Below are 18,956 nucleotides of genomic sequence, written 5' to 3' on the forward strand. Positions count from 1 at the left end.
TGATTTATTCATGTTTACACTACTGTTTATTATCAGTAACTCTTTTCCCAATCTGTTAAGTTTTGGTTACATTCTCTAAACAACTACTCAAAAAGGTAGGGTGTTTACTGGAGATTGTAATAAATATTATCTACTGTTTTTTAACAAAAAGCTTCTACAATGATTATTTCCAGAAATTCTTATACTGCCTTTAAACACAAAAATAATACACAGATGGAGATTGTTTCTACAGGACAGACTGAACTAGAACAAATAAATGCTTATCTTATTTCCCTACAGAACATGTGAAGTGATATAATCACAAAACAACTGTTCCACATGCTGCCAAAAATTATCAAAACCAGTGCCACATAATACATATGCATACAACATGGGGAGTCCCAGAGAAAGGTAGAAGATTTTATGCTTTGGTCATGGTAGAGAAGACAAATCTCGCTGTTTGTCATGGAGTAACGGGAACCACTCAGACAGAGAATGGCCAATAATGTAATGGAGTAGATGCCATAGATTCCTCTCGAGAAGGAGCCTCCTCATGCATTACTGGGTTAAGCCACAGTCCACATTTGCTGCGCCTGCTGGAATTGTGGCCTGGGTGTAAATCTCAGTCAGTGTTAAATAAGAGAGAGAATCCAAATTAGATAGGTGGCCCAAGTCCAAAATACCCACTATAAACTGTTGTCATGGTTTGATGTGGAGGGGGGGGGTGGTTCTGGTGGCAGGAGAGGGATTTTGCTCCCTGCGACCTCCCCGGTTTTGGATCCGGGTTAGGCTTAGTTCTGGCCACCGGATCAGACTGCCATCCCCCTCGGGGTTGAGCCAATAGGGCGCCTCTGCGAATTGCCCTATTTAAGTCAGGACAAGGGAACCAGAAAAGGTGCTTCACCCAGGATCGACCAGAGAAGGGAGGAGGGCACTGCCCCCGCTCCCTGGCTCCCGGCCGGGCGGCTGCCTGCGTCGGGCCGGCGCCGCCCACGGAGAATGGCGGCGGCGGAGCCAGCTGGGGAACTCGGGGGCACCCCACTCCCAGGGTGCCCACTGGGCTGAGTTCACCTGGAGAGGACTGAGATCTGAGAGAAACAGCTGCATCGACAGCAGGTCAGTGAGGATGGAGCGGGAGGAGGTGTGCCGGAGCCGAGTTTCCCCTGCGGCTGATGGTGAGATAGCAGGCTGCCCCCCTGCAACCAGGACGGCCTCGGTGGAGCAGCGACCCACTCGCAGCCCGTAGGGAGAAGATGCCTGAGCCCGAGGATGGTCGTGTTGGGGGCACGGCAAGGCAGAAAGGCATCTGGAGTCTTCGTGACGACCCACGCCGGAGCGAGTGGCTACAGCTCCCTAAGTACCCGAGACTGTGGTATAGCCCACACCGGAGCAATCTGTGGGGAAGGATTGTTTCCAGTGGGCTGGACTCATGTTGGAGAAATTTGTGGATTTTTCCTCGTGGGTAGGGGATCCACTGGAGCAGGGGAAAAGGGTGTAAGGACTCCTTCTCCTTTAAGAAAGAAGCAGCAGTAACAGCACGGAATGAACTGACCTGCACTCCCCCAGTCCCTGCCCCCTGTGCTGCTGGGGGGAGGAGGTAGAGCTGGGAGGAAAAGGAAGGTGGGGGGGGGAAGGTGTCGGTTTTAAGATCTGGTTTTGTTTCTTTCTGTCCTCTCAAGTAATCGGTTTTTATTTCCCTTTGTCCTTCTAAGTAATCATTAATAAACTGTTTTGCTTTGAGAAAAGCTCTGCCTGTTTTGCCCAGGACCATGGTTGGTGGGTGCTCCCTCTGTTCTTGCCTCAACCCTCAGTCCTTTTGTTTTTTTTTTTCCTCTCCTCTCTACTTTATTGGAGAAGGAGAGACTGTGTGAGTTTTAGTTGCTGGATCAGCCTAAAACCACGACAACTGTACTTACTATTACACAATCCTATGTACAACAGAGTTTTTTCCCAGTCTGTACAGAATTACATCTCAAATTGAATCCAAGCACAGTATACCACTGAATCATATGTTAGGCTTAACAATAAACAAAGAAAGAGTCTTAAAATAAACTGTAGACAATCATTTCCTTTGCATTTTTGATTTTTAAAAAAACCCACTCAAAACTGCCTTGGGAAGACCAGGAGAGAGCAATGATCAGTAGCTGCTGAATTTCTCTTTTGTATTGAAGAATCTGGAGTAATACCATCCCTCTTTTCAGCTCCCTTAACACTTGCTGTTTAATAATCCCACAAGCCATTTTTGGTGAAAAATGTGTTCCAAGAGGGATCAAATCAGCTCCTTCTGTTTTAGTCTGCTCATACACTTCCTATTCCCTCTGTACACATGAACTTTACCTTGATAGTTCACAATTCTGTCCTTACCAAAGACTGAAGCTAATACTAATGGCAATGGTGAGGGATATTATTTGCTTTACTATAGGATCCTACTATTAAGGGCCTACAGAATGGAACCAAAGAGTTCCCTTCTACTACAGCCAGTAATTAAGAAAAGTCAAAGAAACCTAATTATGTCAGAGACAAAAAATCCCTAATATACAAGACATGGCCTCTCTCTAGTTCTATTTTAAACATACATTAAGAGTAGTTTAGTGATTATACTGTGTATTACTTGTTATTTCCTCACTCATCACTTATTCAGACTGAGTTTTATTATGCTTGCATTATTTTCCCTGTCTAGATCTCCAGTGGTATATAGTTTATTTTCAAAAAATTTTGTATTGAAGTAGAACAGGACATTGACTTGTAGAAAGCTGGGAAATGCGCATCAGGAGGATACATTCATGGAGAGCTGAACAGCTGGCCAACAGAATGAACACATTACCACGAGACTACTGGGAATTAGTGAGAGAACTAGAAAGCACAAGTACAGGGGGAAAAATATTCTTCACCAGTTTTACATTGGATCGGATATATTTCAGACAGCTGAAACAAAAACTGTAAAAATCTCAAGTGACAGCCTTGTTTGTTTAGGGGCTAAATTTTAAACTCAAGTCAGAAACCCTTATTTTTCTACTAGGGAACATTTATCAAATTCACCTAAAAGGAAACTGTAATGTATGACCTCTTTTAAAAATCTGTCTTCAGGAGATTGGTTGGCAGTTAACATTGTCCAGTCACAACAATTACCCATCTTGCAGCCAGTTTGGTTGGGGTAAAGGACAGAGCTGGACATTTTCACATTGCTATGACTGCATCTGATAACTAGTCTTTCGATTCGTACCTTTTGCACTGTGCAGATATGAATCTGCTACCATCTGAAGTTCTTTTTTTCTTCCTATATCTGAATTTTTTTCCCTGGCTATCTGCAATCCCAAAATACAGTTTTTCTTTGCTGCATTAGCATCTATTCGAATCAGCCATTCAGCCACCAAATCAGGCAGTCCACACTTAATTTCACTATCTCACATGTTTTACCATGTCACTTATCATGCTTTATATCACATCATTCAGCAAACTCACTTCAAAAGCATGCTCCTGGCCCAAACTGAAACACTATGGAACATACGTGCCTTAATCCACTAACACAAACCTAATTAAAGACAATGGGAAAAAACTTCTGGTTCTTTGGGAACTGCAACTCACATTTTAAAATTTTGGTTATTGAATAATGCACACAGTTGCATATTGAGAATGTAAGTTATAATGTCCTCGTTTTGGGGTTGTGGATGATTTAGCAGCAATGAGAAAGAGTATAGGATGGCTTAACATTCACACCCGTGCATTTTCACAGTTACATGATTTTACTCAAATATTAAAATATCTTATAACTGATCTTGCAGTCAAATAGAAAAGTTATACGAAAGTCCAAAGATAGAAAGAATGCAGTTTAAAATATAGACCAAAATCGACAGATTAAAGAGTTCAGTAATACTTGTAGTTAAATCAACATCGCATCTCATATAATTTTACTAGTTCAAAGACAGAATTATAAAAGCAAAAGCACCTGTGATAGTAAGTCTGTATAGGATAAGCTCCTTCAACCAAATATGATGAAGACTGAGGCAGGTAAAAATAAATAAGGCAGAAGAAAATGCAATGATTAATAAAGAATAGGTTTGTTTTTTTTTTATTCTTTAAGTGCATCAGACTGCTGGATTTCAAAGAGGAAGATTTTGATGCCTGCCTTTTACACCAAGTTTCTTATTCGCACAGTATTATTTTGGTAGTTGGGATCAAAAGACATCTAAGCATCAAATAAGAATCAGCCCCCATGGTTCTTTGGGATCCTCAGTGTGCAAAAAGAGAAAGTGAAATGTACCCACAGAATACAGGAAAGAAAAAAACCCAACCAGGAACAGTTAAATTTATGTACTCTGACATCTCTTCCTGAACTCCTTTCTCTTTTCTCTGTCCCAGGAATTGCTTATGTTGGTTTCTGGCCTGTGTATTCATACCAGTATTCAGGAGCAATATGCAGAGTTACGAACAGAGAGATTGCTTTGCCTTTTAAAGGACCAGTTACTTCAAGATTCACCTTTTTTTTAAAAAAAAAACAAACAAACAAAACCCTTTTTTTCTCCCCCCGTAGTTGCAGAGCTATGAAATTAAGGAAGTACATCTGTACTGAAAGAAAAACAAACTAATTTCTTAAGTGGCTATTTTTTGATTAGAAATCATTACTGTAACAGTAATTAAAATAACTGTAACAACAAAATGCAACAGTAAGGTGACATCATTAGAGGTCACAACTAGAACTTCAGACTTTGACAGATGGGCTATAATTGAGCTACGTCCCTTTGGAGAACACAAAAAATTCATAAGTTTTTACAACAGCACTTTCTTAAAGCAGAGGTTGGTGGAAAGCATAGGGACGGAAAATCTGTTTCTATTTCAGTTGTGTATCTGGTAAGATGGAAAATTTTTCAAGTCTACACAGATGGTAAATAAATTTCTGCTACATGAGGCAGTTCCTGGAATAAAGAAATTTTCTCAAATAACAAATGCCAAATTTTTTTCAGCAAGACTTATTTTTAACTTTCCCAGGGACTTGTTGAGAGAGCTGGAGAAGTGTCCTTTCACCTTCAGAATCCTGGTATAACTCCAGATATAGCCTCTAATGTCGTTCTCAGCATAGACAAGTTTTCTTTACACTTTAAAAGATGTTTCAAAGCAAAGATCAAAGCTTCACAGTTATACTTCGCTGCTGGTAAACGTTCCCTCTGAACATAGCGGATAGAAAATAAGAAATTTCTATTTAAACCCTAAGACAATCATCAATGACTAACAGTGCTGACATTTAAACTGTCATTATGTTTCATGAGGCAATGCTGTTAACACAAGTGAGCTTGTCCTCCATGAACTAAGCGTAATGGAAAGGACTGAGAGAGGAAGCCCAGAACAGGGGACCAAGTCACTGCAGACTATACCTGCTAAGGAAGCTGTGAAAAAGACGTAGAATAGTTAGGGTTTTGTCAGATGGTCTCATAAATAGATTTGAGTAGAGATTTTATGAGCTGTAGAAATGAGTGTTTGGCAAAGGGACTAGGAACTATTATCATCACTACAAAACCAGTCCTTGAGGGTGTTTGGGACAGTTCTCCTCTTCGTAACAAAGTGGAGTCAGAGCCATGGAGGTTGCTCACCCTTTTCTCCAACGACCTTCCTAATCTGTTCATGTGACTGCACAGATCTGCTTGGCTGCTGCCTTGAGCCCAAAATCAAAACCTGTGAAATGATGATGCTTGCAAGGAGAAAAATACGCAGTATTCTCATGTCACTGAGTGATCTTTCCCTTATATATGCATAAGCTCCAAAAGACTAAAACGTTTAATACTGTCACACTGAGTTTAGTACCTGAAATAAAGAAAAAAAAAATCCAAGTATTTCTGAAAAGGCAGGAGTGAGGAGGAAGAATTAGTGATCTTAACACACTGACCAGAATAGTATGGGTAGGATGAAAGCGGCCTTTTTTAGTCCGAGAGAGTGTGGATGACCTAGGAAAAAAAAAAAACTTTACATTCTAATCTAAGGCTTTTGTTACTATTCCCAAAAGAGTCAAATTCAGGAATTTCCTTTGAATCTGATTAATGCTGATTTCCCCAGGGTCATAACTATTCATAGACTTCAGTCAGCAAAAACACAACTGATTGATTTAAAACATACATTGCAAAAGAACCTACAGTAAGAATTATAACACGACTTTTCTAAAAGCTTGATAAAATGTTCATGAAAGGTGCTAAATTATGAGTCCTGCAGAATATTTACCCAAAAGAATATTTATTAAGGTAGAGATATGGAAGAACTTCTTCCCAAATTATCTTTGACTCTGTTACTAGCAGTATTGAGGAAGGCCTGGTAACAGACAAACTGATCAGCTGGAAGTTGCTTTTGTGAGCTGAGAAAGCTTTGTACATTTAAGAGCTGAATGATCACATTACATGGAAAATCAATTAATTTTCAGCTCCTTTTTTTCCAGTCTTAACCTACCTATAAGACAGTGTCTCAAGATCCTGTCTTTTTTGTTCTATTTCTTCTCTTGTTCACTCTCTGGCTAATTTGCTTCCTACACAAGTGTAAAGCCTCAACAGGACACTGCTCATCTACCACATCATCTTGTTATCACCAAGCAGGAGAGAATATTTGTAAACAGGTGAGCTTACTGTGCTGGAATAAATTCAGCGGATGCAGTGAGGTGTTATGTACACATACAGTCACTACTAAATTTGTGTGAGATAAATACAGCTTGGCAGTTGTCAGAAGTGTAGTGTTTCAGAAAATCTGGATGTAGGAAAGTAGTTTAGTTTGCATTCCCAAGTTTTTGCTTTTGGCCACGCTTTCTCGTTTTCAGCACAGCTTTTAAAATAGTTTGAAGCTAAAATTACATCCAGCACAAGCCATGAGCTTTAGTACCACTGAATTTTTTCATGTATTTCATGCCTTCTTATCAAACAGCTGTGAATCACATATCAATGATTATTAGTGCATGCGAATGATATTTTTTAAGAAGGTTGAGGATATCGCTAAAGAGTTTAAAATATGTAGTATAAGAACAGAATCAGTTCTTTAAAGATCTTTTTAAATGGGTATACTAGATGACACATTTTATGTTAAAGTAAAACTATCCAAATGAATAAGACACTCAGCATATTCAAATAGAAACTTTTGTTTAACTGAATCTACTGTGTGCAAAAATGTTTAGGAAGGAGATGTCTTACAGGAATAGATAAATAAACTTCCATTTAACATAAATATTTTACATATTGCATTTGCTATTCTAGGTCTTATGTAAGCTGAGACTGCAAAAACAGTGTGAAACTTCAGATAGGAAAGTTATTGCTGTAATATGCCACATTATCGAAGGACACCTTCATGTTACAGTGAGCCCATTTTTCATTAACACAGTGTACATAAGCCAAGTTCCTTATGTTCCATTGTTGTAAAAGCATTGGACATCAGCTATGACAGAGTTATGAAGGAGAGCAAGGATCTGGTTTGCACTTGCTATACATTTACCCCAGTTCACACAGACACTCACGCATACATATAGAGAGAAGTTGTATCGCTGCCTGGATTCTTTTCATAGAAGGAAGAATACCTCTCTAAATTTGAATTCATAACCATTTTAGGCTATATCCTCTGGAGCTTGGAATAGCTTCTGGCAGCAGAAACAGTATTGTTTCACTTTGTAAAGCCGTATTCAATACACCCTATCTGTGGCATAGACTTCTTTGTCTTTATAAACCTCCTATGTTGCCACTAAGAGAGAGTAGTAAAAGGATATAAGCATGAGCAACACATTTTTAGGCATTTCAATCCTATGTACTACTATGACAGGAAGCAAGAAAAAAAAAAAGAGCCAAACCACTACAAACAAAGAAAAAAAAATCCCAAACCATGGAAAACACTTTGCAGATGGCTCCCACCCTGCTGCAGTTCAGCCCACGGGGGATTCTCTTTCCTTGTTTGCCTTTAACTATGGTGTTGGAATTGGTCAGATACCTGTGGACTCACCCACCATCATGTTACTATGGCCAAGAACTTCTTGCTAGTGGTGGCAAAGATCTCACTCACCAGCTCAAAAGCCTCAAGCCCCAGAGCTGGCCAGGGTGGGCTGTTCTTCTATGCCTCCTCCAGAGGCACAGCAACGCTAACAGAAAAGCTTTTACTTTTAGTACAGCTCGTGTCTGCAGTAGAGGACTGTGCTGAGAAAGCTGCTCTGCCATAGCTGTGGCTTCAAAAGCTCTTTAATATAAGCAGGGGTGCTCTAATACTGACTTTCCAGGTTACTGCTGTATTACTGGTTTTTGATGGAAGCTGTCTCTGTGTGCCTCCCAGGTCTCTGTTTTCACTAGACTGTTAATTCAAAATGAAAGTTATGCTTGTGAAAGTGCCAAATGAACAGTTCTAGGAAGTAAAGCTCTTTTTAAAAATTTTTCTTTAACCAATGGAAAAGTGTGATGTGGCTAGTGGCGTCCTGTAATCCAGAAGATTTTGCCTGAATGTTTTAGTTCCTCTTCCCATTTACTAAACTGTTACATTCGGTTTTCGTGTACTATGTCCATTCATTTCTTCCAAGACAGCTCCCCTCAAAAATGTGGTGTTAATTACAAACCTGGTGACATTTTACGAAGTGGTCGTTGGTCCATTTAACATGACCTACAACTGAGAATTTATAGACTACAGACAGCAAATAATTGGCCTTTACCAATCATAACTTTTTAAAGATTCACTTTAAAAACAAATAAATGAATGTTTTAAAAGTTTTCATCCAGCCAATTATTGTCAACTTGGACAAAATTAGAAATTTCTGAGTATAAATTGCATGGAACTAAAGCTCTCTACATTGACCCCTGGAAGCGTGTAACATCACTTTGGTGAAGCGATAGTGCGTGACTATGAACCGTGTATAAATACAAATACTTTCATGACCATTTTAGGTAGCTGAACTCCAACTAATGCATAACTTGATGTGCAACAGTCTTTTGGTTTGCAGTCTAGACAACGCTGGCAGCCTTTAAAATTTATTGCTGAACACTGTCACAAAAATGTGTCAAAGTAAAATTTGCATAAAGGTTATACTGTAATGGCCTGGCAATCATCCCATCCTGTTCTGAGCTTGTTTTAAATACTTTTCAGATTGTTTGAAATACATCATACTTCAGTCCAAACACAAAGGAAGTCTGTGGGAAAGCATTCTTTAGCTTCCCAGATGGAGATAATATTTATGATACATATTTTTGTGAGAGCAACAGAGAAAATTCATGGTCATGTAACCACAATAACAGGAGTGCTTTATGGCCACCACTTTCTACTAATTACCACAGATAATATACATAATTTAAAAAACTTAGGTCCAACTCTTTTAGTCCATTTACATTTTTGAATCACATCATTATTAAATGGTAAATTTAAGAAGAAGGCTTTCAGTACAGAAAAGAGAAACAAATATTCCTGACAGCCAAGAAGGTTTTTGTTTTTTTAAACTAATCATACTATTTGTTTTGCTTTACTTGCAGTTCTTGCCAGATTCTTCCCAATGCCTTCAAAATTATTACCATTTAATAGTAATGTGCAAATGCAGCAAATTCTTTGTGGTGAAGCAACTGTGGATGTCAGTAATAGTTGCCCACTGTACTAATACTGCAGACTGTAGCTCTGAGACATGTGGGTAGCAACTAACCTTTCAAAAAGCTGTAGTGGCTTGGGATCTCTTGTTGATTTTTGATGGAGTTCATATTCACATTATGAGTTTGGAAAAACAGGTCCGTGCTCTTTCCTAAAAGCTTTAGAAACTAAGTCTGAAAATGACAGGAGATGCAGAAATGGAACAAAAGCAAATCCAAATTCCACACATGATAAAACAGATTTCCACTGTTTGAATGATCATCTTTAAAAAAAGATTATCAGGTTTCCAATATTTGCATTTGCCATCGTCTTTCACAAAACTAAGAAAAATCATTCCCTAGATGTCAAGATTATATTATTAATCTCCATATATGAAAATGAAGCTATTCTGGCATAAGTGCAGGCCTGAATTGTGCAGGAAATAGAGTTGGAGAACCATATGATTTGAAAGTAATTTTGCTGTGATAGTGCTTCTGTAGTAGCTAGCTTCTGTAGTCTCTAAGATCTCTATTATAACACCCAAGTTCAGCAAGATACTTAAACATACTCGAAGAACACAGTAGTTCCACTGACATCCTTTAATGCTTTTTTAATGTCTAGATTTAAGCAGTGAAGCCTTGGTTACCAGTGGCCATACCGAAGCAGTGAAGCCTCGGTGTCCTGCAGCCATTCAAATAACATTTATCGTTGTCCACATTTTCGGAATTCCTAATGACCATTATAATCTGAGAATGCAGATTTTTTTTTCCTGATTTTTGGATTGTTCCACTAGAATATCTGCAGGACGATTATCTTTAAAAAGTATTCAGTGGGAAAACATAAACTGTGGAAAATGAATGCATTTATACATTATATTTTGCAAAGGTATAATTAAAGATAATTGACTTTGAAAATCACCAAATTTTAGAGCTGTCATCTTCCTCTGGTTGACACCCATTTGCAAACTGAATCTCAGAAAAATGTAAATTTCATTCCTTACGAAAGAAATCAGGATACAGCAAAATTCACATTACCATTTTTAATTAAGATTTCCTGTACACTCCTGGGTTTTTTTTAGTCATACTTCTATCTTCTTTACTTATCTTTCCTATCCTGACCTGAGTTATTTTTACAATGCAACACTAACAAGTGTTCATCACTGACAAGCCTACATATGCCTACGTATTACTACTAATGTAGTAGTAGTTTAGACTGAATCTCTACTAAACCAGCTTCTATTAAAAAAAAAAAAAAACCAACAACGAACACTTTAAGAGTCTTATAAGCTAAATTAAAAATTGGTATGAAAAAAAATTAATCATTAAATTATCCCCATTCAACAAAGACAGAATTGAGGTAAAGGGAGATTAAGACTTCAGAAAGACGTACTTGTGACAGGTCTGGAAACTTGGTCTATGGAATTTTAGCAGCAATAAAATAAGAAAAAGATCGAAAATGTTGGATACTATTGTCATGAAAAGCTCACATTGAAAAAGAATCTAATGCTGATAAGTGAGTGCTCAGTTGAAGAGGATCATGCAATGTGAATAGTAGAAATGGCAGGGAAAAAATTGTAAGGAAACTGCTTCAGTAAAATAGGTAGCTCTTTTATGATTTTTTTTTTCCTGCTACCTCTCCCAGGTACCTTACTGGGAGGACTAAGCCAACAGGCAAAGCTCCATAGGCTTCCTGTGGAGTCAATTTACAAGGTGATAAAGCAGAAGCTCCTGGAAGAACCTAACTTTCTAACTCACCATAAAAAGCGTAGTTCTAGCCTTGTAAAACAGAATTTATTACAGATAGTAATGGATGAGAGTCAGCCTTCACATCTCATGGGCAAGCATAACACAACAGTAGCAAAAACTGGACGGAAAAGCTCAAATTCAACTAAGAAATTTTCTTGTTTTCTCATATTAGTATAATTATAATTGCTGAAATAATGAAACAAACTTTATTGCAACAGTACAGAAAATGTAAAACCACGCTTAAAAAACTCACAGCCTTTGTGTGGGGGAAAGGTGCCTATATCATCCAAGGTAACCTTCTATCCATGTTTCGTTCTACATTTACTGCCATCCTTCTGATAATCTTGTTCTTAGATTAATTTACATATCATTGACACTGGCTACTGCTGTCATGCTGACATTAGATGTGTCCTTAAGTATCCTTTACAAATCACACAGCATTTAATCCAGAAATCTAGATTAAAATAGCAGCCATAATAGTGAGCATTATGAAACAGGCCTGACTATTATACTCTTTAGTCTTGTAGGAATGATTTAGAGATAATATCAACTGTTTGAAACTGGAAAGCTTCTAAGCTGACCGCCATGAAGAACTGCAAGAAGCAAATATTAAAAACAAAAGCCTCATAAAAGAGAGATGAGGAATTCACACACTGAATTGTTAGTTTACTTCTTTCCTTTTTCAGTAGTGCATAAGCAAAATGTTTTAATGAGACTGAAATGAAGTCTGAGATTACCTGTACAGAGAACTAGATATGAACTCATCACATATACTCCAATTATTTTGTTACCTAATTACTCCTGAAGTAATGTTCTAGGCTATACCTTTTCTTGGAAGGAATACAGCAGACATAACACACCTCAAGTCACTGGACACAATATATCAACTACATTTCCCAAAACCAATCATTATATTTCGATTTCTTATTTCATCGCATTGCGTGCAGTAAATTTGCCAGTACTTTATCATCTCTAATCTTATAGAATTTATTAATACTTTTAACAAAAAATCTCCGTAGCAAACCAGAAGTTTCACATTAGAACAGAACCTCAAAAGCTTCAGAATGAATACTTAATTTAGATAAGCAACTAGAACTTCAAATGCTGATCCAAAGTTTGTCTGAACTATTTTGAACTTGATAGCGAATTCCAAGAGAGTTTATTTGTGGAAGATTTGCTCCAAAGCTCTTTCTATGGACTTCTCAAAAAAAAAAAACAAACCACAAACATGTGACGATAGCTTTTCTCCAGCGACCGAGCCATTCTAGAACCTGTTTCATCTACAGGTTAATGAAAATAACAACAATATTAAGCATTACGAAGGAACATTGCTTTGAGATGGCTGAGAAAAGGGCTGCTGTCAGAGTAGCAAATTTTTGTTTTATTTTTCTTTTGTTTCCTCTCCATCTGTATGGAATAAGCTCTAGGCTTAAAATCGAAGATTTTTGGGTAGGGGAGGGAGGACAAGAACAAAGAAATAGAGGGAACAAGTTAAAATTTCTTTTGTAAGGCAAGTTCATTTCTGTTCCGATTTTGATTCAGGTTTCATGGATTTTTACTCAAACTATTTGAAGTCGAACTTCACAATGATGACTTTCTACTCCTTTACTGATTTATCATGTAAAAGTGCTGGTTTAGCCCGGTTTTTAAAATTGCATTTACAAAATAGTGATTAATATAGGTTGCAACAACACAGCTGTGACTGTCTTCTGGAAGTGAGTGGTGAGAATTTATCATGAAACTATATGCCTCAACCCACCTTTTTTTGCTGATGTTGAATGAAATATTTTTTCATGTTGAAAAACAATTTCAACTAATATGTTAGAGATCTGGCGTGTTTGTGCACCTATTCAGTATCCCCCAGTAAAGATTTTGCTGTCTATCCCTAAGCTGGTTGAGATGAGCAGCTTGGAGAAAACATAAAATGGGCCACATGCAAAAATTTTCAAGATCCTTTAGGAGGTAATGGCCATTATTTTTCCTTTTTAGAATCAGTGTATAATAACTAAATATTCTCATTTTGTTAGTATTCCCTTAAGAACAAATAATTGATACTCTTCTGTTTTTGTATGATGTTGTTCTCTACAAGCTCCGTTGCATTATACATGTAAACATACATATGAGCTGTTGAGATGCCTCAAGTTAAAAGCATTAGAGCTTGTTCATTAGTTCCAAAGACTATTCCAATCTTTGGAAATTCAGAATACATAAGTGCCAAGCGACTGTTTTAAAATCTAAGATTTATTTAACCCAGGAAAGCATATAGGAGGGACTAGTTGGTGTAGCTGCATTTAGTTAATCCATTTATGCTTTTGCTACTCTGAACCATTAATAACCATCAACTTCATGTTGTGGATAAACTGAATTGATTATCAGTCAACACAAAACCAGGATAGCTCGATTACTGTGGAATCTTTCATTTAGAGCTAGCATCATTAACTTCTCCCAAATAAGTTCAGGTACTGCTTATTTCCGAGCCTCCGAAAGCCTTTCTTGGAAAGCAAAGGAAAAGAGGGTGCTGTGTATCAACTATTTGAACCCTGGTGTCTTGAAGGAGCAAAGAATGCTGTAACAGCTGTACCTGTTTGCAAAAAGTGTCTTCAGTGTCAGTACATCCATCACGACTAAAGCAATTTACTGAAATGGAGCTAGTGGTGGTCAAAGATGCTAAACTTTAAGCCCTCAAGCCTGCACTCATCTGCAGAGCAAGCACAACAGATCCACATCATCTCACCTCAACTTCAGTTTGAAGACAGCAGATCTAAAGATAAAAGGAGAGGTCATGTTCTGTTGCCACAATCAAAAGCAGTTTAAAATATGTTAATAAGAAACAGGTTTTCAGGAGAATTTAGTACCAGCAAGAGCAGAATGATGTCTCCTTAAAGGTCCTAAGATCTTAGCTGTTGTGGAAATACCTGAAGTTCAGCACCTTTCTGTGATCCCCCAAGTTGCCACCTGGTTTGAGTGCCTGAATACCTTTAGCGATTCATCTCCACGTGCCTTTTCCCTTATTCTGACCTCTACGAGCACATATTTACGTGCAACCATAATTAACACTGAGCGTTAATCATACAGTGTTTTAGGCCTTAACTGCGCTGTTTGAACTGCTGACCTTGTGAGAAAAGGTTTCGTATACCGTTCCCAATCCCTTAAGTCTTCCTGTCACTGCAAAGCAAATACTTGACTTCTATGGATGGATTCAGTTTCAAGTCTGCCGTTTTTCTAATGTTTTGTTAAAATTACAAAAGTGGCTTTCAGGGAAAGTTAGTAAACATAGGCACATTTTTCATTACAGATTATTACCAACACAGACAGCCTTTTGTAAAACGGTGTATGATTAGAGATAAGTGACAAAATCCTGCAGGCAGGAACATCATCTGTAGAAGTGTCCTGCAAACTTAGAGATAAATGATACCAGAAGCAACAGCAGGTCATATCTTTTCCGTTTTGCCAAACATTTTACAGTTGGTAAAGATTCCTTTAATCAAAGTGGTACAAGGTCACTCCACCAGATCTGCAGACTCCATCTCATTTTGCAGTGCACACAGTTTCGCAGTTGCTGCAGCCACGTAACTCTCAACCTTCCTTGAAGAAACACCTTGCTTTGCTCCTTTCTATGCTCCTGTCTTTTCTTAGTTTTTCTCACCATCTGTCTCACTGGAGTTTTTAAATATCTAATAATACAAACATAAGTCACAAATATATTCACAAATATAATTCTCATGAGTGCACGTTTAAAAGATAAGTACGTGACCTCAAAACAAGATCCAAGGAGATACATGGAAACTAGCAACATTGAAGCTATTAAAAAATATAACACAGCACATTGAAAGCTAATGAGGGCAGAGTCACAGCACAGTGACTGTATCAGTGCATAATAAATAGAAGTGTTATCTGTATTTTCAAATAATAGTTTTAGGACTTTGAAATTACATTATAAAAAAATTAACCTTGCTTACAATCTGAAATGCAAACGTCAATATTAACAACTACAGTTAGTGAAAAAGAAAATGAGATGCTAAAGCAGAACAGCTGAGCATATGGTTATGATAGTCAATTAGTTCTCAAATGTGATGTTAATTTAGGGTTTTTTTTGTTTTGTTTTGTTTTGTTTTAAGCTTGAATGGTTTTCTACGGATGGGTAAGTTTAGCATTTCTGGTACTGCTAGTCAGGTTTCTGTTTCTTCATTGTAACTCAGAGCCGTACTCATTGCAAGATCGGTTTAACTGTTACCATGTTAATTGTGATTGCATGAACTACCAAAGGGAGACTGGCTTTGAGGGCTTCTGAAACCTTTTGCAAAAGTTACACACAGCTTCTAACCATATCGATTGAGTGTTAATATTAACGAAGGGTTTACACGACGAAGCAATGGCCAGCAGCTCAGGATGCTGTGTTGGCATACAGTACTTTAGATATATGGATTTGTGCTTTAGTGAAACAGCTACTGAGACATTACAGCTGATAGAAAAAAAAAAACAAAACACAAAAATAACAGAAACCAGACCTAAAAAACCCAAACCAAGACAAAAAAACGGACAAAAGAAGCTGGATGATGTCAAATGAAAAAGGGCAGAGAGATGAGTAAACAGTTACAAATTGGTTATTAGCAAAAATAAGCAGCATAGCTGGGAAAGCCAGACTTTAAGATGAATTCTGTAGTGCCACAGCCAGTACATCTCCTCCTATGAAAGCCAATGGGAGTTTTATTGCCAGGGAATCTTTCCATTAAAGTTTCGTAATTATACTCTTCCTCACTCTGTGTAGACAGTGAATGTCTCTGGTTGCTTTAAATTGCAAAACATTGTTTCAAACTCAGCAATACTTCTTTTTGCAAGAATGTGTGCTCATGGGGCTGAGCTGAAAACCAAAGAACAACTGCAAAATGTTTCCACTCCTATTTTCCTTTTGAAACTTTGTTGCACTTTTTCTGTGTTCTCTTTTTTTTTCAATAAGGCTTCCAAACCTCTAGACAATCTGTTTCCCATCAGGGTTAACAATACCTGACAGCAGCAGAAAACCAAAAATAAAACCAAACTCACAGAAGATATTTATTTAGCCTTGAACAACATACATAAAATATATAAAATTATATATATATGTATAAAGTGAATATAAGGCACCTTCCGAATTCACAGGTCAGCCATTTGAAGACCTTAAAAAGAGCTCATGAAACTCAGTTGTTGTATAGACACGTAATTCTTAAAACTGAAGAAAAACCTGACAAGTTATTGAAACAAGACTGAAAAATACATTTTACCTCCAATCAATTAGTCATGAAATCACTTTCATAAGAAATTGGCAGAAAACATTAGAAAAAAAATATCTCTGCAGTTTATGAGCATCCTACCTTTCTTTTGCGTAGTTTCACTTGACTGTGTGAATATTCTTGTGTGGTCAAATGATCCCTTGCATGTAAACACTGAATGTCTTCTGCTGAACTAACATTTGAAAGGCATTTGTTTTCAGGGGCCACTGGAGGTTCTGTGAAACCACTTTCATCCAGACCATTTTCCACTGCAGGGATGAGGGAGCAAGGAGAAGATTGCACAAGGCAGTCGCTGGATTCCACTGCTGAACAGAGTTGTCTATCACTGCTGGTGCATGATTCAGAAGAAACCCCACTCTCTACCACATTACACTCAGACTTTCCAAGCCCATCTTTAAAAGCATCAGATTTCCGTCTCTGATGTGCAATTACAGCAGTATGAAGCAGCTGCTTCCCAGGCATAATAATTTCTCTCACATTTGAAGAATTAGAAAGATTTTCTTTTTCTACATCCACTACTTCATTTAAGCCTTCATAATTACAAAGCTCCAGGCTTTGCCCAATACTGCCACAAATGTTGTCTTCTTCCATCTCCGCTTTAGGAACTGTGTCACAGCCAGGTTCCTTACTTATATCTCCAATTATTCCTGATACTTCAGTTGCCTTGTTACTCTCTGTGATTGGTACCATCTGTGTTAAGGAGCCCGCTCCATTTAAACTCTTCTCTTCATCTTTTGGTTCCCTTCCTACAGCAGTGATGTGATAATTAACGCCATCCAGGTTGAGCGCTGAATAGTCATCATCGTCATCAGACACATGGACTAAGGTTTCTGTGCTGGCCTCCAGAAAATGCTCCTCATCCTCGTGGTTGTCGTTTTCATCCACCTCCTTTGAAACATTTCCCAGCTGCTTTGCAGGGAAGCCCATCAGCTGTCCATTATAACAGCAGTCTGGAAATGAAGCACACTTTTCTTTCCGGTCCACGCTAAAAACCTCATCTTTTTCCATACTTGTCTGCAAATTATCAGCTACAAGTCCATGACGACATGCTGTATTATACTCCACAGACTCCAAAGCCAATCCCATCCACTGGGTCACATGCTCTTCCCAGCTTTTCTTTCTGATTGCTAGAGACATGTCATAACAGTTCAGCAGCAAGCTGCAACGTACTTTCCATGGAGGACCAGAGTAGATGTCATGGCTGCTGTGGACTGCTGTGGAGGGAGAGAGGGTTTCATCATTTTAACATCTGCAAGGAATAAAAAAAAAAAGACTGGGCTATTGAATCAACTCCAAATAAATAAAAAAAAAAAAAAAGAAAAAAAAAGAAAAAAAAGAAAGGGAAGGAACAGTTTAAACAACAGTGTAAAAACAAGATAAGACTGCAGGACCAGAAGGACAGGAATTTTCAAGACTGTTTTGTTTAAAGTTTTAATACTTTTCATATAAAACTTGACAACACTCATAATTCAGTAAAACTTTTTTTTTCTTCTGATTACTGTCCAATATCAAGTAAACAAAAATGGTATAAACAGGCACATGGACAGGCAAGTAGCTCCAGAGCCAAAATTTGACAGTAAGTACCTCTTCATTACATCTGTCATAAGACACTAATTTCCATGGGTATAAGTGCCATTATGTCTTATGATTGGTTTGCACACAAAGTTATTTTGTATTTCTTCCTCATCCAGAGATATCCATGGAATGCAAAATTTTAGCTGTTTCACAAAGAGGTAGAGTAGAACATGAGGGTTATTCTGAATTTACCAAAGTTATAAACCACTTGTCTTATAAGTAGCTTTGGCCCATTCAGCAGATCTCATTTTTATTGTTATCATTTCACTCTCTTCAGGACAAGTTGTAATTACAAGCATTACATGAAACTGCAGGGGGAATCAGCTGTTGTGGGGTAACAAAAATACAACCCTAAGAAAACTAATTCAAGCTTTCGGCATGTTCTTTACCTCAAGTACATTATGAAACCTGAAAAAAAAACCTTGGCGAGTATATCTGGGATCTACTAAAGTAAGGAGGGGAGGAAATCCCTATTTAGGATGGAGCTCTCCAGAAGGGTAGCTTGTGAGCCAGCATAGTCAGCCTTAACTGTGCCGCTCACCTGGACTGTCAGGCTCTGCCAGAGCCCACTGTCCCTGCTCCATTATCTAGGTGTGTATTTTTCATTGACTGCTGTATTGGGCCATCTGGACGGTGGCATTTGAGATATACTAATCTTGCATCATTGCATGTATGAATTAGCACAAAGAATATACCTCACATTAATTTATGCATTATAAAACAAAATTAACAAGTTATTTGTCAAATAACAAAACAAAACTTCTGGCCCGTGAAACATTAGAGGTTCAAGGAGCAGATGCTTCTACTTTTCACTCCCTATATTAGAACTGTCAGCACTTAG

General features: G+C 37.9%; 1 protein-coding gene across 2 annotated transcripts in view; it reads right to left on the reverse strand.

The window, feature by feature from the left end:
- DLC1 (DLC1 Rho GTPase activating protein) overlaps positions 1–17,677 on the reverse strand; it is a 224,739-nt gene extending 207,062 nt beyond the window's left edge. Inside the window, exons 1-2 of one of the 2 annotated variants that reach the window (XM_086612524.1) lie at positions 16,622–17,677; positions 14,005–14,031 (exon numbers count right to left, since the gene is read on the reverse strand). In XM_086612524.1, the coding sequence (XP_086468650.1) occupies positions 14,005–14,031; positions 16,622–17,677 (1,083 nt within the window). The remainder of the gene's footprint in view (positions 1–14,004; positions 14,032–16,621) is intronic. The other variant, XM_086612525.1, reaches the window with a different exon arrangement.
- Between the last annotated feature and the right edge of the window lie 1,279 nt (positions 17,678–18,956).

This window comes from Tauraco erythrolophus, chromosome 5 (genome assembly GCF_009769465.1).
Source record: "Tauraco erythrolophus isolate bTauEry1 chromosome 5, bTauEry1.pri, whole genome shotgun sequence".
NCBI classification, from domain to species: Eukaryota; Metazoa; Chordata; class Aves; order Musophagiformes; family Musophagidae; genus Tauraco; species Tauraco erythrolophus.